Source organism: Cervus elaphus, chromosome 8 (assembly GCF_910594005.1).
Source record: "Cervus elaphus chromosome 8, mCerEla1.1, whole genome shotgun sequence".
Classification (NCBI taxonomy): Eukaryota; Metazoa; Chordata; class Mammalia; order Artiodactyla; family Cervidae; genus Cervus; species Cervus elaphus.
In genome coordinates this window covers 11021314-11047945 of record NC_057822.1, presented here as the reverse complement: position 1 = coordinate 11047945, position 26632 = coordinate 11021314, and the positions used below count along the sequence as shown (strand labels likewise).

At 42.0% G+C, this 26632-nt stretch overlaps 1 protein-coding gene, 1 long non-coding RNA gene and 2 other non-coding genes across 9 annotated transcripts in view; all 4 read right to left on the bottom strand.

Annotated features, from left to right (window-relative positions):
• Nucleotides 1-4059: 4059 nt before the first annotated feature.
• Nucleotides 4060-5995, bottom strand: LOC122698449. The gene is made up of 2 exons (XR_006342339.1): nt 5867-5995; nt 4060-5053 (listed from the first exon to the last, which is right to left on the bottom strand). It is a non-coding gene; the product is annotated as an uncharacterized LOC122698449 (long non-coding RNA).
• On the bottom strand, nt 4237-4440 carry LOC122698981. The gene has a single exon (XR_006342480.1). It is a non-coding gene; the product is annotated as a small nucleolar RNA SNORA73 family (small nucleolar RNA).
• On the bottom strand, nt 5158-5361 carry LOC122698982. Its single transcript, XR_006342481.1, has one exon. It is a non-coding gene; the product is annotated as a small nucleolar RNA SNORA73 family (small nucleolar RNA).
• A 5776-nt stretch (nt 5996-11771) lies between the features above and the next one.
• Nucleotides 11772-26632, bottom strand: part of PHACTR4 (phosphatase and actin regulator 4) — a 99737-nt gene continuing 84876 nt past the window's right edge. For all 6 annotated transcript variants that reach the window (XM_043909450.1, XM_043909451.1, XM_043909453.1 and 3 more), the window contains 5 exons: nt 19399-19454; nt 18889-18950; nt 17442-17579; nt 16769-16845; nt 11772-14025 (listed from right to left, as the gene is read on the bottom strand). In XM_043909450.1, coding sequence (XP_043765385.1) covers nt 14010-14025; nt 16769-16845; nt 17442-17579; nt 18889-18950; nt 19399-19454 — 349 coding nt within the window. In that variant the 3' untranslated portion in view covers nt 11772-14009. The remainder of the gene's footprint in view (nt 14026-16768; nt 16846-17441; nt 17580-18888; nt 18951-19398; nt 19455-26632) is intronic.

Below are 26632 nucleotides of genomic sequence, written 5' to 3'. Positions count from 1 at the left end.
TTAACAGCCAGGAAGGGCTCTCACTCCCTAGGAAACTGCACTCACGTCTATCTCAGTTCAGTTGCTCAGTTGTGTCCGACTCTTTGCAATCCCGTGGACTGCAGCACACCAGGCCTCCCTGTCCATCGCCAACTCCCAGAGTTTACTCAAACTCATGTCAATTGAGTCGGTGATGCCATCCAACCATCTCATCCTGTCATCTGCTTCTCCTCCCAGCTTCAATCTTTCCCAGCATCAGGGTCTTTTCCAATGAGTCAGTTCTTCCCATCAGGTGGCCAAAGTATTGGAGTTTCAGCTTCAGCATCAGTTCTTCCAATGAATATTCAGGACTGATTTCCTTTAGGATGGACTAGTTGGATCTCCTTGACGCCCAAGGATACTCTCAAGTCTTCTCCAACACCACAGTTCAAAAGCATCAATTCTTTGGTGCTCAGCTTTCTTTATAGTCCAATTCTCACATCCACACATGACTGCTGGAAAAACCATAGCTTTGACTAGATGGACCTTTGTTGGCAAAGTAACATCTATCTAAGTATTGACATTTTCGAGTCAAGTAGACCCAGGTACAATAGCAGATTTATAATTCGTTACAACTGAGACAGATTTTATGGTGTAATGGGTACTAATTAGCTGAATATAAAAGGTGAAAACAGCTAACATTTCCCAAGGCATGGTATGATGTAGTTTACAGGTTCTGCAGTCAACTTTCTTGCTCAGATACATGCTTTGCCACTTACTGGCTATATAACTTGGGCATGTTCCTCAATACCAAGTTCAGTCCCCACTGCAAAATGTGCAAACACTGTACCTACTTTACAGGGGTGCATGAAGTATTAGATGAAGGAATGTACATACCTTACCACACCACCTTGTTCAAAGTTAGTAGTATATCTTGATACAGGTTTGATACTCAAATCCTTGCTCTATTTCCTAGTTAGCTGATCTTGGAGGGTACTACTCCTTGCATCTCCCCCTTTCTCTCCTGGATAGGTAGGGTTCTGAGTGAAATAGAGCTTGATTTAGTATCTAATTTACCTTTGGTGCCAAGACTTTATTCAATAAAACTGAATCAATCAATTGGTGTGGTCACTCACATAGAGCCAGACATCCTGCAGTGTCAAGTTGGGCCTTAGGAAGCATTACTATGAACAAAGCTAGAGGAGGTGATGGAATTCCAGCTGAGCTATTTCAACTCCCTAAAGATAATGCTGTTAAAGTGCTGCACGCAATCAGCACTTTATGAAGTCCCTTGTTTGCTTTTAAGTCAGAGAATCTTCCTACAGGTTCATTGTACTTAGCAGACTTTTAAGTTTTCTACAAACATTAACACTACCTCTCCTTACAAATCCAAAAAGTAGGTACTTTTAATGTCCCCATGATTCCCAGGTGGCACAGTTGGTACAGAATCTGCCTGTCAATGTAGGAGACATGGGTTTGATCTATGGGTTGGGAAGATCCCCTGGAGAAGGAAATGGCAACCCACTTCAGTATTCTTGCTTGGGAAATCTCACAGAGGAGCTTGCTTGGCGGGCTACAGCCCATGGGGTCAGTCAGACACAACTGAGCATGTATGCATATATTCTATGCAAGAGCACATGGACTGAGGCAGAAATAAGTTACGCAGCTTGCCCAAGATCACAGGGACTACAAGTGGTATTAGGATTCCAAAGCAGTCTCAGTGTAGCAACAACTGATATGACTATCAAGGCCTATATGCAGAAAAAAGCCAGAAGAACCTGTTTTAGTTTACTGGTAGGTGTGTTGCAACCTGAAGTTTAGCAGAAAGGTTGTGACCTAAATACTTCCTGACAGGTTTGCTTCAGCAAAAAGCCCCTCATGTTGGCAAAGATTGAAGAAGGGGAAGACAGAGGGTGAGATGGTTGGATGGCATCACTTGGACTTGACGGAGTTTGAGCGAGCGGCAGGGCTTGGTGACAGACAGGGTAGCCTGGCATGCTGCAGTCCATGGGGTCACAGTCGGACACGACTGGACGACTGTATTGACACTCGGATACTGGAAGAAATCCCACCTAGAACCCTGCCCTACCCTGAGAATTTATACTAAAAACACTATTCAGATTTATTGTGCATCTACCACCCAAAAGCATTTATGTGGGAATGAGGCCAAAATGTGAACTGGACACAGGGCCAACCCTGGGGATACAAAAAGTGCCAGTTCACTTCCTAGTTGTAGATTTGGGCAATTATTTCTTTCTGGGTTCCCCCGTAAAAGCAGTCAGATTAATACCGTTGTGATTAACATATGCCAAGCACTTTGAATCTGAATCTGGCACAGGTAAGCAGTAGAAGTGTTGCTATTTGTGTAGGTAATGACTTGTATAGTGAGCCATACTTAATGGACAAGAACTTGAGCCAATGGAAGATAGTGGAGGACGGAGGAATCTAGGGAGGCAGTCCAAGACATGACCTATCCTTTATCCTCTTGGCATTGAATCTTAACATTCCTGTTTGTACCACAACCCAAGTTAAAAAATTCCCTTATACCTGGACCCCAGTGGCTTCTAAACAAGGTATTCCACCTGCCCATCTTGTAAAATTCCCTTTATGGCCACAATGAAGATCTAGACTCTACCTTCTAGATGGCTCCCCACTAGTCCCCATCCTTCTCTGGTCTCTTTCCCATAATGCTGCAGCCTGTAAAAAGGCTTGACAAAGTTCTATTGTGACACAAGCACATCCCTTTGATGGAGGAGCAGAGTATGACCTCTCAACACCTGTAAGTTTAAAAGAGTATAATCCCTTACACAGGTGGGTTTCCCAGGTGGCATAATGGTAAACAATGTGCTTGCCAATGTAGGAGACATGAGACGTGGCTTCTATCTCTGGGTTAAGATCCACTGCAGTAGGAAATGGGCAGAGGGGCCCAGCAGGTTTATTGTCCATAGGGTGTTGAAGAGTCCAAAACTTGGTGTTAGACCACCACCTTTGAATTCCCAACCCAGCAAAAAAAAAAAAAAAGACCAACTCAAGCTTTTAACAAGGTCCACATTGTCAAAGCTAGTTTTTCCAGTATTCACGTAAACCATAAAAAAGGTTGATACCTTCAAACTAACGTGCTGGACATGAGATGAAGAGTCCCGTGGCCAGCAAGATCAAACCAGTCAATGTTACAGGAAATCAACCCTGAATATTCATTTGAAAGACTGAGGGCAGAGGAATGGGGCAACAGAGGATCAAATGGTTAGATAGCATCACTGACACAATGGATAAGTTTGAGCAAACTCTGGGAAACAGTGGAAGACAGAGGAAGCCTCGTGTGCTGCAGTCCATGGGGGTCACAAAGAATTGGACAGGACTTGCTAACTGAACAATGAATGCATTTCCCAATAGTAATAGTACACAAATGCCAGTAATTTAACACAAGAGCTCAAGACTTTCAGTTACAGCAAAACCTACCAGGTATTCACAGCTGGAACAGAAGTTTGATTCACAGAACACTCACACAGAATTCCCTGGCTGCTTTCACTGCAGCAAATCTGAGTTTGATCCTAAATTAGGGGACTAAGACTCTACCAGCAGAATGTCACAAAAAAAAACCACCCCAAAAACCACACAAATACATATACAGTCATCTTTATTAAAGTTCACAATTACATTAGAAATTGATGGATTTCTTTAAGACAGCAGATTCTCATGGGCACCTACTTTCCACTTTTAAGACTGATAGATAGAGGTCAATATCTTAGTGTCATTACATCAAGTTTTCACCCGATAGGAAACCTGAAAAGGTCTCTTGAGCCTTCCAGGTCACTATACTCTCTAAGACCTGCCCACATGGTCTCTGGCATTTCTTGTAAATTTCAGTAAATGCCTGGGCAACAGAACACTAACTCTGCTGGGTTTTAAGGTACAGTTCCAGGGGTTAAATATTATACCTATACACTTCCAAATCTCCTAGGCTTATCTTCAATTAATGTATTACTCACTTTACTTGGTGTTTCAGAAGGTAAAGAATCTACCTGCAATGCAGTAGCATCTAGGTTCAATCCCTGGGTCAGGAAGATCCCCATGGAGAAAGGAATGGGTTCCACTCCAGTATTCTTGGCTGGAGAATTAAGTTTTATTTTACTAATCTCCCTGTTAAAGAAAGACTCCAAAGCTTTGCTAACTGAGAAATTGGTGAGGCTCCTCTTCTCTCCTGAAAATGACATAAAAAGAAAAAAGGATTAGATTCATTTGTACAGACTTAGTTCGCTTTAAAAACTTTTGTATACTGGATGTTTCCTGCATGGTTTGTCTCCTCAGTCATTGTCCACAGGACTCTGAGAAGCTGTAGGAATATGCAGGTGCAGACTCAAGGCCCAGCTTCATCTCCAACGTTGTGGAAAGGGACTGTACATCACGGGGCTGAGCCCTATGCTCCCCTACGCCACCTGGACAGAGCCCAGGGAGAGTGACCTCCTGGGGTATCCACGTTGGAATATCTGAACAGCATCAAAATATTAAACTGAAGTTAGCCTAGGCACTCGGCTAAAACAATGGGCTATACAGTACTGTAAGCTCCATGGAATCGGCTATATTGTAGCGCGGTGTAACAAGTCTACAACGCTTTTCACAGAAAGGTTGGAATGTAGCAGAATTACTGTACCACTACTGAAGACATTACATTTCCCTTCATCTCATGCACCACCTATACTTGAACCAAGTCAAACTCCACAAGATTATCAACTGCTTCTCACAAATTTCAAGTTCTTGTTAGCTGTTGACTATTTTAGGCTTTATCTATTAGTTACTTTCCTAAGTATGCTGGAACATATGCCCAATTTCACTTCTAATATCACAGACCCGAATCCTTAGTTCTCCCGGACTGAGCAGATACACCCATTACACAGCTCACGCACGAAACTTTGCTGACTTTGGTTAAATCATTTTGTCAAAATTATCCCATTTGCAATATAAAAATTTTCTCCATCATGAGATGTGAAAATCAATTTCGTGGAACCAAAAAAAAAAGCAAACACCGACAGGCCAAAAGCAATTCGTAGATCCACTCACCTCAAATCCAGCTGTATTTGGAATCCCAAACGAAATGCTGCAAAAGAGGGAAAACTTAACCCAACTGCACAGCAAAACAGGATAAAACAATAAAAAAAATTCACTTCGGAGCAAACCAGATCCGGATAGATTGCTCCAGAGAGCTGTTTCCTGCATGGTTTTTCTCCCCAGTCATTGTCCACAGGACTCTGAGAAGACGTAGGAATATGCAGGCGCAGACTCAAGGCCCGGCTTCATCTCCAACGTTGTGGAAAGGGACTGTACATCACCGGGCAGAGCCCTATGCTCCCGTACGCCACCTGGACAGAGCCCGGGGAGAGTGACCTCCCGGGTTATCCACGTTGGTCACAGTACTTTAAGTAGCAAATGCAAGCGGTTAAGGCGATTATACAGTTAAGGACCCAAAAGTCTATCATCCAAAATTAAACATTACCCCCAAAGAAAAACTAAGTGGCAGCTGAGCCGTTTCTAAATCAAAATGCCCTGTCTGCAACTCAACTTAAGACAGTAACACGCCAGGAGGCGGCATAATGGCGCATAAGGAAATGAGGGCGCTGCGCACTTAAGCTTTTCGGCGTGGAGGGCGGCAGTCCTGCTGGCCCTCGAGTTCCGTCGCCAGTACCGCTTAGCTACGGCCAAGACCGGCGGCGCGCGAGGCCTCTCCGACCCACGCCCGACCACCCCACCCCACCCCACCCCACCCCACCCCGTTTTTTGCGAGTAGCTGTAGTTGGCAGGAACGCCGAAGACTCGGAATCATTCTAAACAGTACGGTTCCTACAGAAAACGCATACTGGCCGATCCCATAGCAGATGAAGCGCCCGCGAAGCGGTCAGTTGGTACCACTCACCTAGATACAAGGGCGTAGGACGAGAGTCTCTCCCGAAAAGACCCTAGAATCGCACGGAATCGGTATTTATAGCCCCTGGAGCCAGCGGAAGTCAAGAAAAATCAATTGCGCCTGCGCCGCGACATGCGCAGTTAGGGAATTAGAATTTCGCTAAGGGTTCTGGGAACCCACTGCAGGTTAACGCCCCTAACTAGTCTCAGCGGCATCTCGCGATACTAGAGTTTTCCCGTATACCTTGAAGGAGCGTGCTCCTGCTCCACTGGAGTGGTTTGCCATTTCCGTGCAGGTTACAGCCAATGCGTGTAGGACTGTAGGACACAAGGCTTCCCTGTCCATCACGAACTCCCGGAGCTTACTCACTGTTATGTCCATCGCGTCGATGATGCCATCTAACCATCTCATCCTCTATCGTCCCCTTCTCCTCCTGCCTTCAGTCTTTTCCAGCATCAGGGTTTTTTCCTAATGAGTCAGTTCTTCATATCAGGTGGCCAAAGTATTGGAACTTCATCTTCAGCTTCAGTCCTTCCAATGGATATTCAGGGTTGATTTCCTTTAGGATTGACGGGTTTGATCTCCTTGCAGTCCAAGGGACTCTCCAGAGTCTTCTCCACCACCACAGTTCAAAAAGCATCAATTCTTCAGCGGTCACATTTCTTTATGGCCCAACTCTCACATCTATACATGATTACTGGAAAAAGCATAGCTTTGACTGGAGGGGTCTTTGTCTGCAAAGTAATGTCTCTGCTTTTTAATTTGCTGTCTATGTTTGTCATAGCTTTTCTTACAAGGAGCAAGCATCTTTTAATTTCATGACTGCAGTCACCATCCGCAGTGATTTTGGAGCCCAAGAAAATAAAGTCTGTCACTGTTTCCATTGTTTACTCATCTGTTTACCATGAAGTGATGGGACTGGATGTCATGATCTTCGTTTTTTGAATGTCGAGTTTTAAGCCACCTTTTTCCACACTCCTCTTTCACTTTCATCAAGAGGCTATTAGTTCCTCTGCTTTCTGCCATAAGGGTGGTGTCATCTGCATATCTGAGGTTATTGATATTTCTCCTGGCAATCTTGGTTTCAGCTTGCGCTTCATCCAGCCTGGCATTTCTCATGGTGTACTCTGCATGTAAGTTAAAGAAGCAGGGTGACAATATGCATCCTTGACGTACTCCTTTCTCAATTTGGAACCAGTGCATTGTTCCCTGTCTGGTTTTAACTGTTGCTTCTTGACCTGCATACAGATTTCTCAGGAGGCAGGTAAGTGAGTGAAAATTGCTCAGCTGTGTCCGACTCTTTGTGATCCCATGGACTGTACAGTCCATGGAATTCTCCAGGCCAGAATACTGGAGTGGGTACCCTTTCCCTTCTCCAGGGGATCTTCCCAACCCAGGGATCAAACCCAGGCCTCTCACATTGCAGGCAGATTCTTTAGCAGCTGAGCTACCAGGGAAGCCCACTCTTGAAGAATTTTCCACAGTTTGTTGTGATCCACACAGTTAAAGGTTTAGTATAGTCAGCGAAGCAAAATTAGATGTTTTTTCTGGAATTCTCTAGCTTTTTCTATAATCCAGTGGATGTTGGCTATTTGATTTCTGGTTCATCTGCCTTTTCTAAATACAGCTTGAACATCTGGAAGTTCTCAGTTCATGTACTGTTGAAGCTTAGCTTGGAAAATTTTGAGCAAAACAATGCCACTCTTCTCTGTTTTTAAAAATAGTTATTTTAATACAAATATATTATCAATGTAATGGATTATTATTTTGAAATGTATCATAAATATTTTTAAATTTTCTCAGTTTTTAGTACAGTAAATATCAATAGATATCACCTACAGATACAACAGTTCTTTGGGGTTTTGAGTAATGTTTTAAATTATGAAGGACTTTCCTGGTGGCTCAGACAGTAAAGCGTCTGCCTACAATGCGGGAGACCTGGGTTCGATCCCTGGGTGGGGAAGATCCTCTGGAGAAGGAAATGGCAACCCACTCCAGTACTCTTGCCTGGAAAATCCCATGGATGGAAGAGCCTGGTAGGCTACAGTCCGTGGGGTCACAAAGAGTCAGACACGATTGAGTGACTTCACCTTAAATTATGAAGGAGTCATGAAACGAAAAGGTTTAGAGGAAGAAAGACAAATAATTCTGCTACTTTTCTGGTGATATGAGTATTCAGTTGCCTTTCAATCACTTGTTCAGTATTTCGATAGTGAATATGACAATTCGCTAAACGTTGTGCTAGACACTGGAAATTGATGAACTACTTTTTCTGTCCTTGAGAACTCACAGCGAAGGAAATAGACATGACAGCAAATTATCCTACTACTTGATAAGTGATGTATGGCATAAATACGGTATTCTGAGGATAGAGCAATTGAAAAATTGGCTAAAGGCTGAGAGGGTTTTCCTGGGGAGTTAAAATTTGAGCTAAAACTTGAAGGACTAGTAGAAGAAAGTGTTAAGTCGCTCAGTCATGTTCAACTCTTTGAGACCCCATGGACTGTAGCCCGCCAGGCTCCTCAGTCCATGGAATTCTCCAGGCAAGAATACTGGAATGGGTTGCCATTCCCTTCTCTGGGGGATCTTCCCGACCCAGGGACTGAACCCAGGTCTCCTGCATTGCAGGCTCAGATTCTTTACCATCTGAGCCATTCTTTACCAGCTGAGGGCTTCCCTTGTGGTTCAGCTGCTCAAGAATCTGCCTGCAATGTGAGAGACCTGGGTCCGATCCCTGGGTTGGGAAGATCCTCTGAAGAAGGGAAAGGCTACCCACTCCAGTATTCTGGCCTGGAGAATTCCATGGATGGTATAGTCCATGGGGTTGCAAAGAGTCAGACATGACTGAGCGATTTTCACATCACTTCACTTCACTTACCAGCTGAGCCACAAGGGAAGCCCAAGAATACTGGAGTGGGTAGCCTATCCCTTCTCCAGCAGATCTTCCCTTCCCAAGAATCGAACTGGGGTCTCCTGCATTGTAGGCAGATTCTTAGTAGAAGAATAGCAGAAGGTTGTAGAAGAATAGTAGAAGGGTGAAGTGCAAATGACAACAGCATTCCCGGCTGGGGAACTGGCGGGTCTGTGGTCTCCCAGGAAGGGTAAGCGGTCAGCTTGATTAGGAACATCAAAGGGAGACTGCCTGGACTTCTCATGAGCATGAGAAGTAGTCAAGAGCTGAATACAAAATATCTTGTAGTCCAGGCAAAAGCTTAAATTTTATCCTATATGTATCTAAGGGGCAGTAAGGTTTTTCTTTTTTTTTTTTTTAATTTACAAAAATTTTTTGACTGTGCTGGGTCTTCACTGTTGGGCTCAGGCTTTCTCTACTTGGGTGAGCAGGGGCTACTCCCTAGTTGTGGTGCACAGGTTCTAGGGTGCTCAGGCTTCCGTAGCTGTGGCACACGGGCTGAGTTGTTCCAAGGTATGCAGAATCTTCCTGGACCAGGGATTGAACCCATATCCCTTGCACTGGCAGGCTGATTCTTAACCACTGGACCGTCAGGGAAGTCCTAGGGGCTAGTAAGTTTTGAAATAAAAGGATTGCTATGAGTGTCTTTGCCTTTTAGAAAGGTAACTCTAGTGGCAATATTGGAGGATGGATTGGAGGTTATAAAGTCCTGTTAAATTATGCTGGCTTCCAACTTGAGTGGTAAATAAGGCACAAGGAGATAAAGGAACTAAGACTTTTCTGGGGTAGAGAATTCTGAACCTGCAAGGGAAGAGAGGAACTTGCAAATATAGCAATACTAAAGTTTCAGATTTGGAATGCTGAACATAGTAATATCAAAGTTTCACATTTGGGATGCCAAACATATTACAATCTCCAATTCTGATAATTGATAAAGTAGGTGGTAGAGGTAGTAAGGTCCACAAATGAGGTGCGTATTTTTGTTGTTGTTGTTAACCTCATTTTTTATTGAGTTGTGAACTGCTGCAAACACTTCTAGAGACAACACATGACCTCAAGAAGGTAATGGCAGTTTGAGGTCTCTTTGGAGGGCTAGTAGAAGGAAGATATGGGAGCAGGTGGAGCCCAATGACTCGAGCAGTTCTGACTCATGGTTTCTCTTAACCCTAGGTAAAGGGTGGTATGCTAATCAAGACTAGCCTCTGAAGTGAGAAGTAGAAAGTGAGTCATAGGTGGGGCCACCTGGATTGAAACTGGGCTGCTTGCCAGAGTGGAATGCATGAGCTACAAAATGTCCTATTTTTGTGATGTCAGCCTAAGGCCTAATTATATCTGGTCCATATACAGTAAGTCTCTTTAGGGACAATTGGTCAGGATGCACTTGCTTTTTCTTGAATATATGTAAAGGATGATTACATAATTTGCTTTGACTTTGGGGAGGTAACTTTACCTCTAAAGTTCTTCACTGGTTAAATGAGTGTATTTTTACTTACCTCCCAAACTAGGTGGGATTAATAAAATCTAGAGCTATACAGTGTGGGGTTCACAGTTGGCTTTCAACTCTGAAGCTTATTCCTTTTCTACATTTCTGCTTTATTGACTATGCCAAAGCCTTTGACAGTGTGGATCACAATAAACTGTGGAAAATTCTGAAAGAGATGGGAATACCAGACCACCTGACCTGCCTCTTGAGAAATCTGTATGCAGGCCAGGAAGCAATAGTTAGAACTGGACAAGGAACAAGACTGGTTCCAAATAGGAAAAGGAGTACATCAAGGCTGTATATTGTCACCCTGCTTATTTAACTTACATGCAGAGTACATCATGAGAAATGCTGGGCTAGAAGAAGCACAAGCTAGAATCAAGACTGCTGGGAGAAATATCAATAACCTCAGGTAGGCAGATGACACCACCCTTATGGCAGAAAGTGAAGAACTAAAAAGCCTCTTGAAAAAAAAAAAAGCCTCTTGATGAAAGTGAAAGAGGAGAGTGAAAAAGTTGGCTTAAAGCTCAACATTCAGAAAACTAAGATCATGGCATCTGGTCCCATCACTTCATGACAAATAGATAGGGAAACAGTGGCTGACTTTTGTTTTTCTGGGCTCCAAAATCACTGCAGATGGTGATTGCAGCCATGAAATTAAAAGACGCTTACTCTTTGGAGGAAAGTTATGACCAACCTAGATAGCATATTAAAAAGCAGAGACATTGCTTTGCCAACAAAGGTCCATCTAGTCAAGGCTATGGTTTTTCCAGTGGTCATGTATGGATGTGAGAGTTGGACTATAAAGAAAGCTGAGCGCCGAAGAATTGATGCTTTTGAACTGTGGTGTTGGAGAAGACTCTTGAGAGTCCCTTGGACTGCAAGGAGATCCAACCAGTCCATCCTAAAGGAGATCAGTCCTGGGTGTTCATTGGAATGACTGATGTTGAAGCTGAAACTCCAATACTTTGGCCACCTGATGAGAAGAGCTGACTCACTGGAAAAGATCCTGATGCTGGGAAAGACTGAGGGCAGAAGGGGACGACAGAGGATGAGATGGTTGGATGGCATCACCAACTCGACGGATATGGCTTTGGGTGGACTCCGGGAGTTGGTGATGGCCACGGAGGCCTGGCATGCTGCGGTTCATGGGGTTGCAGAGTCGGACACAACTGAGCAACTGAACTGAACTGAACAATTTATACAGACAGACACAAACATTACTGACCTTCATCTCTGGCTACGTTTAATGTTCTTACTATAACTTTTCTCCCTCATTTACTTCTCATTTAGGATGTTTAGCAGTATTTTAGGGACTTCCCCTCCCCCCCTTTTCAGCTGTGCTGTGGAGCATGCAGGATCTTAGTTCCTTGAGCAGGATCAAACCTGTGCCCCTGCATTGGGAGCATGGACGTCTATACCATTAGACTGCCAGGGAAGTCTCTGAGGAATCATTTTTAACCTACCTTAAAACTTCTGGAATGAGGTAGAATATAAAAAGGAAATACTTCATACCAAAATAATATAATTTGTCCTTTTTAATTCTAAAATACATTAATAATTAATATTGATAGGAAGACTAATATACAATGCAATTATTTATTTTACAAGGAGATTCTGTACATCAGGGAAGCATTTTGAAGTACAATACAACAGATTTCTATTTCTTCTTTACATCATGATTGTGAATTATTACTTACATGGAAGGAGAACACAAAATCCACTTTTTATATATATATATATATATATATTTATATAAACACCTGAAAGGACTTGACTCCCAAAGTATCTTGTTTCCATAGAACATGAGTGAGATGAAAGATGAATTAGATTCCTTGGTGGCACATAGGAAGCGAACAAGTAGCTCAGGAAATCAAATCCTGTTTCAAGCTTGGCACATTAAGGGAAAGGAAGGGAGCGAATGGGATGTGAAAAATGTCATCTGAAGCCACAGAGGATGCTGGCAAAAGCCAAGTAGTCTCCAAACCAACAAGATAGAAAGGTTAGAAGAAGTTAACACTTAATGTGTGTTCCAACAACTTTGTAGAATCATCTCTTTATCTTCCTCAGTCATCCCGAACGTCAGTGAGCTTGCAGGGGATGTAAGCCCAGTGTATCTCCATAGCCATAAAGCACTTAACAGTTACTGAAAAATCCAAACACCTCCCTATTCCCCATATGGAGAGAACATACTACCTTTTAAGGTCACTTTAGCTTTGTTTTGACCTGATATTCTGATTTTCAGCAAACCTTACATGACGCAAAAGGAGGAACAGAGAAAAATCTACTGGAAGAGCACATACAGGACAAGGACTGGCAGAAGAAGTCAGAAGAAATCTATAAAATAGCCACAATTTTCTGAACATTCAGGGGAAAAAGCCACATTCATCAGTTTAATAGAAACTTTTTTCCCCTTCCACTTAGAGTGGATAGGAATTAGAGGGACACAGTAAGGCATATGGTTTTCAACAAAAATTCAAAGAAAGCAACTGAATCGTCTGTTTCAGGAAATCATATTAATATATATTACACATATAAAAGGGTGTGTGGGCTGAGCCAATGCCCAGGCACCAACTGCACTGGCTGCAGCTTGGAAGAGGAGGGCTGAGTGAGGTGGAAGCTGCCAGACAGGGCGAGCAGGAGGGTCAGTGTTGGGAGGTAAGAGGAAGAGGGCAGCAGGCGAGGGTGGACAGGATTGAGGAACAGACAGGAGCGGTGGGTCATGATCTCACCCCTCCCAACTGCTTCTCCAAGGACCTTTTTCTGTCTAGTCCCCACACCCCCAGGACCTTGCTGTGATTCTGGCTGGAATTGTGGGGGCTGACAGCACACGAGTGCTCCCGCAGAGTTGCAACTCTGCTTTAGGGGAGAGAATGCATCTGTTGGTTAGAATGATTTAGAGTTATCATCTGGTACAACAAAAATACAACAATCTGAACAACTCGAGCCATGAGTCAGTTTTCTGCCAAGTTGGCCTTAACGTAAAGGCCCTTTTTTGGTTTTGTTTTTATACATAGAAAACATATATGCTGTCTCATTTTTCCAACTTGGAATCTAGTTGCAGCTCAAGACTGTTTAACAGATAGGAAAAATGTTAAGCTCCCATCATTTCTTCAAGATTTTTTAAAAACATACAAATCAGAATGACTTGTGCCGAAAGAAGAAAATGTCAGGTCCCGAGCTTCTCCCAGGCTGGGTTGCCTGAAGAGGACTGTATTGCCGTGTTACAAAAGTACAGTGCAGTGCTTTCGGCTGACGTGCTTCTCCCTGGAGACGGCCCCTTTTCCCGGAAGCTTGGGGGCCTCCAGCAGGTTTCCCCCATCACCAACGGGATGTGATGGCTAGAATTTAGCATCTATACAAGTGGGTCTCAAACAGGACAGGGCTGGTAAGGCCAATGGTGCAAACTGTGCCTTTAGCACAGGCAGTCATCGTGGGTGAGGTTCAACCAATAAAACTTGGAACCTGCAAGTGACCCAGAACATTGAGGCTGTTGAGGGAAGACCCCTCAGGTATGCTGCAATATTACAAGGTTCAAAAGCACTGACAAAATGTTCAGTTTTGCCCAAGGCAGCACATGAGAACCCATTCCAGTGAAAAGCTACATTCATCGAAGTGCTGTTCACCCCAGAACTGTAGCCTAGGGGACTCAATTCTGGCTGTGCTGGGAAGTGCTGAAGTCCCCTCCGTGTCTCTCTGCACACTGAAGCAGCCCTGTGTTGGGGGGGGTTGTTTAGATTCTCTCTCAAACTTCAGCATCACGGACGGTGGTAGCTAAAACAAATGATCAGAAAGAGCCAAGTTACCAGATGTTGTAGACTGCTTTGCTATGACAGTTGACTCTTGAACAACAGGGTCCAACAACTGCACAAGTCCAATTTTATGTAGATTTTTTTCAGTAGTAAATACCACAGAACTATATGATCGAATAGGATGTATAGGAAATGGAACAATGGATACAGAGGAGCCACATATAGGGAGGACAGTTATAAATCATATGTGGATTTTCAACTGAACTGCTTAGAGGGTTGTGGGCACCCCAACTTTTGCATTGTTCACAGGTCAACTGTATTATCTTAAAAGTAATGAAATGTTATGTTCTAATAATAATAATTAAAAAAAACTGCCTCTTCTCCACTCTAACCCTACTGACATTTCTGTAGCATCTGATACTCCTGACCATCTTCTTTTCTTCTTGAAACTTCTTTTGACTTCTGTAACACTATGTTTGCCCTAGATTTCCTTCTTTTTCAATTGCTTTTCCTCAATCTGCTTTCCTGATTCATTTTATTTTGTCCATCATTTAAATATAAAGCACTTTTCTCCTTAAGAACCACTATCTTTTCTCGTAGACTTGAATCTTTATATCTTCTTTTTCTCCCTGGACTCTAGGCTGAATAGCCAACTGTTTTCTAGGCAACTCCCTTCAACGTGTCATAGGCTCAACATATATAACTGACTTTCTAGTTGTTCACTGTCTGTCTTCTTCTTTGAGAATAAAAGCTCCTTAAGGACAGGGACTTTACCTTATTCTCTGCTATATCCCAAGCACCTAGCACTGTATCTATCATGTAGTGGGTGCTGAATAAATATTTACTGAATAAATGTCCTAAACTTCACTGAACTCCTTATAGACTAATCAGTCCTCAAAAATCACGTTAGAAATTGAAGAGTCATTTCAATTACTTCCTTTAATTTGTCCCTGGAATCAAGAGATTACCAAATCTGGTTGATTCTATGCATGAAATGTCTTTCAAATTTATCTTCCCTGGTTTGCACCAGTAGCATGCTCACTCTATTTCAGTTGCTTCCTAACTGGTCTCCTTGCTGCTGGTCTCTTCATTCTTCCAAATCCCCTTCCAAACTTCCACCAGGGTTTGTTCCCAAATACACGAACTCCAGAGATTCCAACATCTTCACATCAGAGTGAAAGCTCTCCAGGACCTGACCATAACCCATCTTGCTAGTCTCACTTTACCATGCTGCTCCTGTCCGTCCTCTGCCCCAGCTCCATGTTCTGTTACAAAGAGCACAGTTTCCTGCCTCTCAAAGTCCCACGAAAAGTTGGCACGTTTGCTTACAATCTTCCTTCCTTTCTTCTTCTTCTTTTTTTTTTCCTTTCTTCTTTTTAATAAAACATTTATGGTGGTTATGGTGGGGCTAGGACTTCACTGCTGTGCATGGGCTTTCTCTAGTTGTGGCGAGCCGGGGGCTTCTCACTGCGGTGGCTTCTATTATTGCAGAACACAGGCTCTAGAGCTTGGGCTTAGTGGCTGCGGCCCCAGGCTTGGTTGCCCTGGTGGCACAAAGAATCTTCCCAGACCGGGGATCAAACCTGTATCCCCTACATTGGCAGGTGGATCCTTAACAACTGGACCGCCAGGGAAGCCCCCTTCCTTCCTTCTTAGGCAAATGAATTCTTTTACATAATGTAACATGTAGCCTAAACGTCACCTTCTTTATGACTTTCTTGTACTGTTGCTCACTATGGTACTTTACTACTACTACTAATAAAAATAGCTAATACTGACACAGGCAGGAAATGGTGGAGTTGGGACATGAAACCCAACAGACTCAGCCCTCAGTATGACTGAGGCATTTATCATATTGACTGTACACAGTGGTACACAGATCACTTCCCAGCTTAGACTATAATCTCCTTACTGACAAGTATGGCTTGTTATTTGAGGTCATGCCCAGAATGACATAACTGTTGTTCAAAGAAACTGCCTTCTCTAATTCTGTCATAGTTCAGTACAAAAAAATTCTGTAGTTAAAATAACCATTTGTTCTGTATTTTGATTGAAAAATGTTTAATATTTTGTCTTCCAACTTTGCCTGTTCCTTCTTTTTATAGCAAACTGTAATTGTCATCATACCTTCTTTCATTGAGTCTCTTCTAATCATTGTTTTGAGAGTCACCTAGACACTTCTACTGATTCCATTTGTGGCTACCTGAGTCTTTATGTATGGGCTGGGGCCTTAATCACAACAGCAATTCCAAATCAAAATGCTTCTTGGCTGCTTCGTGGCTTTTTTCATGATGTTTATACAGTAAACTGGTAAGATCAACTGTGCTAGAAAGGGCTGAAACCAGAGCGGGCAGCTTCCTTTCCAGCTTAGCAACCATCCCGCATCTGTAACCTGGGACAGTCAGGTGCAGAAAAGAGAGCACCCAACTGCTTTTAGTCACTCATTCCTTTTCCCACATCCTGGTCATGCAAGTCAAGCATATTACTTAACCCTTTTGAGTCTATTTCCTCATTAGTAAAATGGGGATATGAACACACCTGGTATGTTTACTGCAAGTAATAAGATATAAAATACATAAAATGCCATACTCTGTAAGGCACGAACTATGCCTCTTAGTTCTCATCTCTTTCTCTTCATACAGTCTTTGTGCAATTAACACCAAGTGTTCTTTTAACTATGTCTTTAGAATCCTTTCAAGCTGAACAACTCTGCCTCATTTGCTTTTTGGTGGAGTTCTACTTAGCTTCCAGTATTTAGGTCTTACCGTGTAAAATGTTTACTCTCCTCATGAACTTCCATCTCTGAGCTTTTAAACTCATTTAACTCTTTCCTTATGGCAGCCTGTAGAGTAGAAACAAGAACATCTCAGATCTTCTGTCCTCTACAACAGCAGGAGTGTGCTCTGTCATCTGGCCTCCACTGTGCTGAACTCTGCCCAGGCAACCCAGAGGGAGGGAGGAGGTCCCGTGAACACAGAGATCTGCGTGCGGCTCTGAGCCTGACGCACGTCGCCTTCCTGACAACCTCTGTCTCATAATAAACCTGAGATCTCCAGTTAAATCAAAACCCTTGAAGAGCTCAAAAGAGAGACTGTAGCTTTTACAGTCTCCACCGCATGTAAAAATGCTTTCCCTGTTACAAAAGTGAAATATGGGTAATTACTAAAATATACCTCAAACTCCCTCCAATGAAACATAACTCCTGTTAAAAAATATGCTTTATTTCCTTGCAGCTTTTTGTACCCTGCAATACAGCAGGGATTTTCTTTTCTGTAAGTTTTGGTGAAGAAGTCCTTAGTATAAGTTTTAGTTTGTACCTCTTGGTATTTTGTATCTTAGACAGTTAACATTATACAAGAAGTAGAAATTTTATGGTTCCCCCTTCTAGTTGATGTCTTGTATCTTTCAAATAAAGAGAGACAGACAAATGACAGATACCTTGTCAGCAGGGGTCAGTTTGGTCCAAGGTTTGTCAGCTCGCCGGTCATAATCGTGAGCATCTGTTACTTCCACGTATTCATTAAACCTCAGAATCTTCCTAGCAAGTAGTTCAGCCACAGTTGGCCTTTGACTGAGCTGAAAGAAATGGAGGCTGTCAGTTCACTATGCCAGGCGTTAGGCATCAGTCATGCATTCAAACTGCCTCTAATCCGAGCTTCAACCTTTTACTGCACAACGGAATCACCTTGGGACCTTTAAACACTACCAATCCCTGGGTCCATCCTCAGAGATTCTGGGTATTAGGGTATCAGAATTTGTTTGTTTTTTTAAACTCCATGATGCACAGTCAAGATTGAGAACCAAGAATTGCTATTAAACCAGTATCACCAGTGCTTCTCAAACTTTAACAGGCACACAAACCATTTGGGGATGTGGTTAAAGTGTAGATTCTGACTAAGCAGATTTGGGGTGGGGCCTGAGATTCTGTAGCTCTTACAAATCCCAGGTGATGCCAATGCTGCTGGTCCGTGGATCACATGTTGGGTAGCAAAAGGGTCCAGGCTACAAATTCATATCTAATACACTAGAAGGTGAATACACTGATTATGAAAGCAATATCTATTAATGAGTGATATTAAGGGTGAATTTCCTTTCAACATGAGTAATGCACAAGATACCAGATTCTGTAACAAATTAAGATTTAAGGTTTAACAATCAGTTAACCTGCTCAATCTGAAGACTTTAAGTCCTGTGATAGGCTTTTAGCCACCCCCAATCTATCAAGGATAATTCCTCTTGTCCTGGGGAAGAGAAGTAGGAAAAATCAGGAGGAGAATGTCGTGTTTTCTCGCTTTCCTGGGAATTCCTGTACATTTTAAAAAATATCTACAGAACTCAGACCAATTCTAAGAATCTACAGGAGGTAATTACCAACTAATAATAATAATGAGGGGCAAAAGAACAATGGCTTACTCCCAGAGTTTAAGGGCTAAAACAAGCCTGCGACAGAAATGATTCTACCCTAACTGATTTGGGACCAATGAGAAAATCTTACTTGGTTTTTCACACTTTTCAGGTGTAACTAAGGATCAATTCAGTTGTTTCTCTCATTAGAATATGACCGGTTTGCCTGGCAAAATCAAACACTACACACACTTCCTGTTACTGTTTCCATACTTCCGCAGGTTTTAGTTGATACCAAAATTCCAGGTCTACTAAAGAAAGGGTCAAAACTTGTGCAAATATTTACTGAACACCTTCCTGTGCCAAGCTTTCTTTAAGTAGTTAAAATGGAAAAAAAAAAGTTCTTATAATGCTGTATTGTTTTCTATATTTTCATCATGTGTTCTATTTTCACAGAAATCTATGGCAATTCAAGTCTTCCAGTCAAACAGGTCATTCACATACCAGATACAGACTGAGACTGAATATTTGCGGAGCATACCTTTCTGGTGAGCCGACGTTTAATCTCTCGTTTTTCTGCCTGACGATCAGCTTCATTTTTAGCTACATTTGATAGTCAGAAACAAGGAATATTACTTCAGAATGGCAATCGGCATATCTAACTTTTCAGTGATTACACACAGATAATTTTTACAGGCTCCAAGTCAGAATAAATACCAACTCTGGGGCTCAAGACAATTTTCTTGTCAACTGGTGTAGTCAAACATTGGGTTGGCCAAATGCCCAAGGTAGGTGCAGGATACTATGAGACTATTAAAATACAATTTTCTGGAGCATTCCAGTACACAGAACAATATCATAATGATTTTCTGTAAAGGACGCTTGGGGAACTATGTTCCTTCAGGGGGAAAAATTATGAATACTCCTTCCTTGGCTGGAATACTCTCTGCTCGGCCCTTGTTGAAAAATGCTTCTCTTTTCTGTTACGTATATTAAAGTCAGAAATACACAAAGAAAATCTACACAACTTCATTTCCATGTGTGGACTCACGTTGTAGTATGTTCCGTTGTTCTAGTTCTTCTGGTGTCGGTCTCTGACTCAGTCGTCTACAAAGGAGATAAATAAGAGTTTTGTCTATGTTAAATCACCCAATCCTGTTTATACAGATCTGTTTTTGGTCTTAGTTTATGTTAGCCCCTACACTAGAAAGAAATAAAAAGATTTTCAAAGTTTTGATATTTCATTTGCTTAACTGATTGTTTATGAAACATTTTTCACACTGAAAGTGTTAATACATATATTACAATGTAAAAAGGGACTGTGCCAGTAAACAGGAGACTAGCTTTGATGCCAACAAGTTCTGTCACCACAAAAAAGCTTAGTTGAACTCTGTAAAATGAACATTTGGGACTGCTTTTGTGACTCCCAAACAGATCTGCTCCTTCAGCATATGGGTTAACACAGATCCTCAAAGATATTAATAAAGATTCTGATTTTGAGGACTGAGATTTTATATGGGTATGTGTGTACATATACATATATAAATATTTGTAATGCTTCCCATATGACTCTGATTCCCCTCTTCTTACTTATTTATTTATTTAAACTTTTACTTTTTGGCCATGCCTTGTAGCACATGGGATTTTAGTTTCCCTAACCAGGGCTCAAACCTGTATCCCTTGCATTGGAAGCATGGAGTCTTAACCACTGGGTCACCAGGGAAGCCCCTCTCTTTTTTTACTTTGAAGCACTACTTTTTATATTTATTTATTTTTGCCTGTGCTGGGTCTTCATTGCTGCGAACAGGCTTTCTCTAGCTGCGGTGGGCAGGGGCTTCTCACTGCGGTGGTTTCTCTTGTTGTGGAGTATGGGCTCTAGGACGCAAAGGCTCAGTAGATGTGGCCCATGGGCTTAGTTGCCCTGAGGCATGTGAGACCTCAATTCTCTGACTGGGGTCTGAACCTGTGTACTCCAGGGAAGTCTTTCTTTTGATTTTAAACCAGTGGTTTAGGAACCACTGGAATTTGAAGTTGTCTCTTTTGGAGTTACATTCTGTAAAACCTATGATTTCAATTTTGGTCCTTTAGGAAATATTGATGAAGTTTCTTATCTCATTCCCAGATCTGAGATGTTATTCACCAATGAAAACTTGTCACTTCTAGAATCAGAAAGTTCTCCAATTGTTACTCCAATTCTTACTCTTAATTATACATGAGGATTATATATCCTCAACAGTATCTAATTATATGCTAGTAGCTCTTTAGTTAGGGCTTCCCTGGTGGCTCAGAGGTTAAAGCGTCTGCCTGTAATGTGGGAGACCGGGGTTCGATCCCTGGATTGGGAAGATCCCCTGGAGAAGGAAATGGCAACCCACTCCAGTATTCTTGCCTGGAGAATCCCATGGACGGAGGAGCCTGGTGGGCTACAGTCCACGGGATCACAAAGAGTCGGACATGACTGAGCGACTTTAACTAACTAACTCTTTAGTTGCATGGAAAATTCCCAGGCCCATTTTATATACAATTTACAATTATATGTATTTCAAAGTTTTTCTTGTCTCACTGAATAAGACCATCTTTTTTCAACATTCATTAAAAAACATAACACCACAGGTTTACTAAGGTATAAATGATATACAATAAATTGCATGATTTGATATTCTGACATATGTATGTACCTGTAAAATCATCACTACAATCATGGGAAGGAACACATCCATCATCCTTGGAATGATTTCCAGGGCTGCTGTAATAAGTTACCACAAACTGGATGGCTTATAACAAATATTTATTCTCTCACAGTTCTGGAGGCCAGAGTCCAGAATCCAGGTGTTGGTAAGGCTCGTTCCTTCTGAAGGTTCTGAGGGAAAATTTGTTCCCTGCCTCTCTCCTGGCTTCTGGTGGTTGCCAGCAGTCCTTGGTGTTCTTTGGCTTTTAGATGCGTCACGCTAGTTTCTGCCTTAGTCACCTGACATTCGCCCTCTGTGTGTCTGAGTCTCTGCGTCCCAGTTTCCCTCCCCTTATGAGGACACCAGTCACTGGACTGGAGCCTCCCCTGACTGACCAAGCATGTTGTTGTTCCTTGTCACTCGCTAGGTCAGGCCCAGCTGTTTGCAGCCCCACGGACCGCAGCCCGCCAGGTTCTGCCGCATTTCACTTTCCTCCCGGAGTTTGCTCAAATTCATGTCCACTGAGTTGGTGATGCTATCTATCCATCTCATCCTCTGTCACCCCCTTTTCCGGTCTTCAATCTTTCCCAGCATCAGGGTCTTTTCCAGTGAGTTGGCTCTTTGCATCAGATGGCCAACGTACTGAAGCTTCAGCTTCAGCATCAGTCCTTCCAATGAATATTCAGGGTTGATTTCCTTTAGGATTGACCTGGTTTGATCTTGCAGCCCAAGAGACTCTCAAGAGTCTTCTCCGGCACTACAATTCAAAAGCATCCATTTTTCAGCGCTCAGCCTTCTTTATGGTTGCACTCTTATATAGGTACATGATTACTGGAAAAACCATAGCTTTGACTATATGGACCATTGTCGGCAAAGTGATGTCTCTGCTTTTTAATGTGCTGTCTAGGTTTGTCATAGCTTTCCTTCCAAAGAGCAACCATCTTTTAATTTCATGGATGCAGTCACCATCCACAGTGATTTTGGAGCCCAAGAAAATCTAGTATGACTTCATCTTAAATTGATTGTATCTACACAGACCCCCTATCCAAATAAGGTCACATTCATAGGCACCATCTTTCCAGGCGGTACAGTGGTAAAGAATTCACCTGCAATGCAGGAGTTGGGGGAGACACAGGTTTGATCTCTGGGTTGGGAAGATCCTCTAGAGGAGGTAATGGCAACCCACTCCAGTACTCTTGCTTGGAAAATCCCATGGACAGGGGAGCCTGGTGGGCTACAGTCCCTGCGGTTGCAAAGAGTCGGACACAAAAGAGCACGTATCATAGGTACCAGAGATCAGGATTCATTTTGGGAGGTACAACTCTATCTACTATGACCTTCATGACAAAGTCTCATTTCCTTTGTAATCACTACCTCCCTGCCTCCAGGCAAACACTCATCTGCTCCATTTACTCTCCACCCTCCTGCCCCCAGGCAAACAATGACTTGTTTTATGCATAGTTTCCATTTTCTAAAATTTTATATAAAACCATACAGCATGCACTCTTTTTGTCTAGTTTTTTTTTTCACTCAGGATAATTACTGAGATCCATATAAGCAGAGGCATTATTAGTAGTTCATTCCTATTTACTGCTCTATAGTATTCCATCCATTCCTTTCCATTTCACATTATGCTCAAAATCCTTCAAGCTAGGCTTCAGCAGTATGTGAACCTGGATTTAGAAAAGGCAGAAGAACCAGAGATCAAACTGCCAGCATTTGCTGGATCATAGAAAAAGCAAGGGAGTTCCAGAAAAACATCCACTTCTTCACAGGGGCTTCCCTGGTGGCTCAGACGGTAAAGACTTTGCCTCAAATGCTGGGAGACCCAGGTTCAATCACTGGGTTGGGAAGATCCCCTGGGAAAGAAAATGGCAACCCATTCCAGTATTCTTGCCTAGAGAATCCCATGGATAGAGGAGCCTGGCGGGCTACAGTCCACGCGGTCGCACAGAGTCGAACACGACTGAGTGACACTCACTTTTCTACTTCATTGACTAGGCTAAAGCCTTTGACTGTGTGGATCACAACAAACTGGGAAATTCTTAGAGATGGGAATACCAGACTACCTTACCTATCTCTTGAGAAACCAGTATGTGAGTTAAAAAGCAACAGAACCAGACATGGAACAACTGACTGGTTCAAAATTGGGAAAGGAGTACGTTAAGGCTGTATATTATTATCACCCTGCTTATATAACTTACATGCAGAATACATCATGTGAAATGCCAGACTTGATGAATCATAAGCTGGAATCAATACTGCTGGGAGAAATACCAACAACTTCAGATATGCAGATGATACAATTCTAATGGCAGAAAGAGGCACTAAACAGTCTCTTGATAAGGGTGAAAGAGGAGAGTGAAAAAGCTGGTTTAAAACTCAACATTCAAAAAACTAAGATCAAGGCATCCAGTCCCATCACTTCACACCAAATAGAAGGGGAAAAAGTGGAAGCAGTGACAGATTTTATTTTCTTAGGCTCCAAAATCACTGTGGATGGTGACTGCAGCCATGCAATTAAAAGATGCTTGCTCCTTGGAAGGAAATCTATGAGAAACCTAGAGACTGTATTAAAAAGCAGAGACATTACATTGCTGACTAAGATCCATCTAGTCAAAGCTATGGTTTTTCCAGTAATCATGTATGGGTGTGAGAGCTGGACCATAAAGAAGGCTGAGCACTGAAGAATTGATGCTTTTGAATTGTGGTGCTGTAGAAGACATTTTTTTTTTTTTAAGTATTTTTATTTATTTGGCTGCACTTGGTCTTAATTGTGGCATGTGGGATCTAGTTCCCTGACCAGGGATCAAACCCAGGCCCCCTGCTCTGGGAGCATAAAGTTTTAGTGACTGGAACACCAGGGAGGTCCCTGGAGCAGACTCTTGAGAGTCCCTTGGGCTGCAAGGAGATCAGTCTAGTCCATCCTAAAGGAAATCAACCCTGAATATTCACTGGAAGGAGTAATGCTAAAGCTGAAGCTCCAATACTTTGGCCACCTGATAGGAAGAGCTGACTCACTGAAAAAGACCCTGATGCTGGGAAAGAGTGCGGGCAGGAGGAGCAGGGGGTGACAGAGGATGGGATGGTTGGAGAGCATCACTGACTCAATGGATGTGAGTTTGAGCAAAGTCCAGGAGATAGTGGAGGACAGGGAAGCCTGGTGTGCTGCAGTCCATGGGGTTGCAAAGAGTTGGACAGGACTGAGTGACCAAACAACAACAAATGATTAATGATGTTGAGCTTCTTTCCATATGCTTACTTGTCATCTGTGTATCTTTTTTCATGATGTGTCTTTTAAAGTCTTCTGCTTCTTCCACCTTTATTTCTATGTTTCTAAATTTTTTTTAAAAAATTATTTTTTAAATTTCTTTTTGGCTAAGCTGGGTCTTTGTTGCTGCATGTGGGCTTTCTCTAGTTGTGGTGAGTGGGGACTACTCTCTAGTTGTGGTGTGCAGACTTCTCATTGCTGTGGCTTCTCTTGTTGTGGAGCACGGGCTCCAGGGTTTGTGGGCTCTGTAGTTGTATCGCACTGGCTTAGCTGCCCTGAAGCATGTGGAAAAAGTATCTTTCACAGAAAAAATTTTGACGAAGTGCAATTTATCAATGTTTTTCTCTTAAGAATCATGCTTTGAGATCATATCTAAAAAAATTTTGTCTGACCCATATTCTTCTAGAAATTCTACAGTTTCAGCTCTCATATTCAAGTCTAAAATAAAACTTAATTTTTAAATGATACATAGCATGAATTGAAGTTACTTTTGTACCAGGTCCATCTGTTGAAAAGATCTTCCTTTCTCAGCGAAACTATCCTTGTATCTTTGTCATAAATGAGTTGTACATATATGAGTGAGTCTCTTCCTGCTCTCTTTCTTCTGTTCCATTGATTTCTTTGTTCATCCTCCTTTATGTCAATTTCATAGTGTTTAGGTAACTTTAGCTTTATAGTATATCTTAAAATAAAGACAGTGTTAGTCCTCCAATCCTGTTCTTTTGCATAGTTGCTTTATATTTCTGACAACTGTAGAATCAGTTTGTCAGTTAAAGTCCACTAAGGGGCATTTTGATTGGAACTGCATTAAATCTGATGTCTTGATAATACTGAGACTTTTGATCCATGGAAATGCTATTTCTCTCCATATATTTAGGTTTTCTTTACTTTCTTTACCATTATTTTGTATTTTACAATGCACAGGTCTTACATAATCTTTCGTCAGGTTTATCCACAATATTTAAAGATTTTTTTATGGTATTGTAAATTGTTATTATAAATGTTAATCTCTCCTATTTCTGTATTTCAATTTCAGACTACTCACGGCCAATGTTCAACAAGCTCTTCTAAGACTCTTATGACCTGGGAAAAAACACTCAACGATGAGCAACTGTCTATGTAATAAAGCAAAAAGGGATCTATTATCAACGATTGCCATTTTTGGATAAAATGTACAATGTGTCAGGAATATACTCAATAATAATGTAATATCTTTGTATCAAGACAGATGGTAACTAGATTCACTGTGGTGAGCATTTTGCAATGTACAGAAATATTAGACCACTATGCTGTGTACCAGGAACTAACAGTATTGTAGGTCAACTATACTCCAAAAACCAAACAAATTCATGGAAAAAGAGATCAGATTTGTGATCACCAGAGGCAGGGGGTGGGAGAGAGGGAACTGGATGAAGGTGGTCAAAAGGTGTAAACTTCCAGTTATAAAATAAATACTAGAGAGGTAATATACAACATGATTAATATAATTAATATATATGTTATCTATATCAGTCATTAAGAGAATAAGTCCTAAGAGTTCTCATCACAAGGAAAAATTATTTTTCCTGTTTCTTTTATTGTGTATCTATAGGAGATGATGGATGTTCATTAAATGTATTGTGATAATCATTTTATGATGTATGTAAGTCAAACCATTATGCTCTATGTGTTAAACTTGTACCGGGCTGCCAAATATATCTCAATAAAATTAACAAGAAAAAAATCCCCATTTTAAACTAATTCCTAATCCTGATGACCTCCTGGTAATACTCAGAGAGCCACAGGTCTGCATTAAGACTGCCATCCTGGCCAACAGCGGAGCCTGGTGTCTAAGGTAGGAGAGGAGAATACATTTTAATGAACAGGCATCCTTACTTAACTATTTTTAAGGACTATGCCAAGAGTTCCACCTTCTTTTCCTCACTCTACCTAGAGAAACATCTGAGGTGGGCAAACACTTGTCTGTATGCCTGGGCTCTACTTGTAGTACATATGCGGGAAGCTGGCTTACATTCAGCTTCTCTATGCTTTTGGTTCCAGCGACTTGAAAAATATATTAATACTAACACTTTGAAAGGACGCAGTTATGTGGAACATGTGAAATAGATACAATGGAAATTGTGGGTGTGATATTTAACTGGGCTGGGACCTCAGGGCTGAGCAACAGGATAAATGCCAGAAAAGCCTTGCTGTCCTAGGAACCACCTGAATTCTTAGAAACTAAAAAAAAACAAAACATACTTATGTCTATCTTGGGGCTTCCCTGGTGGCTGAGTGGTAAAGAATCCACCTGTCAATGCAGAAGATGTGGATTTCATTCCTGAGTCAGGAAGATCCGTTGGAGA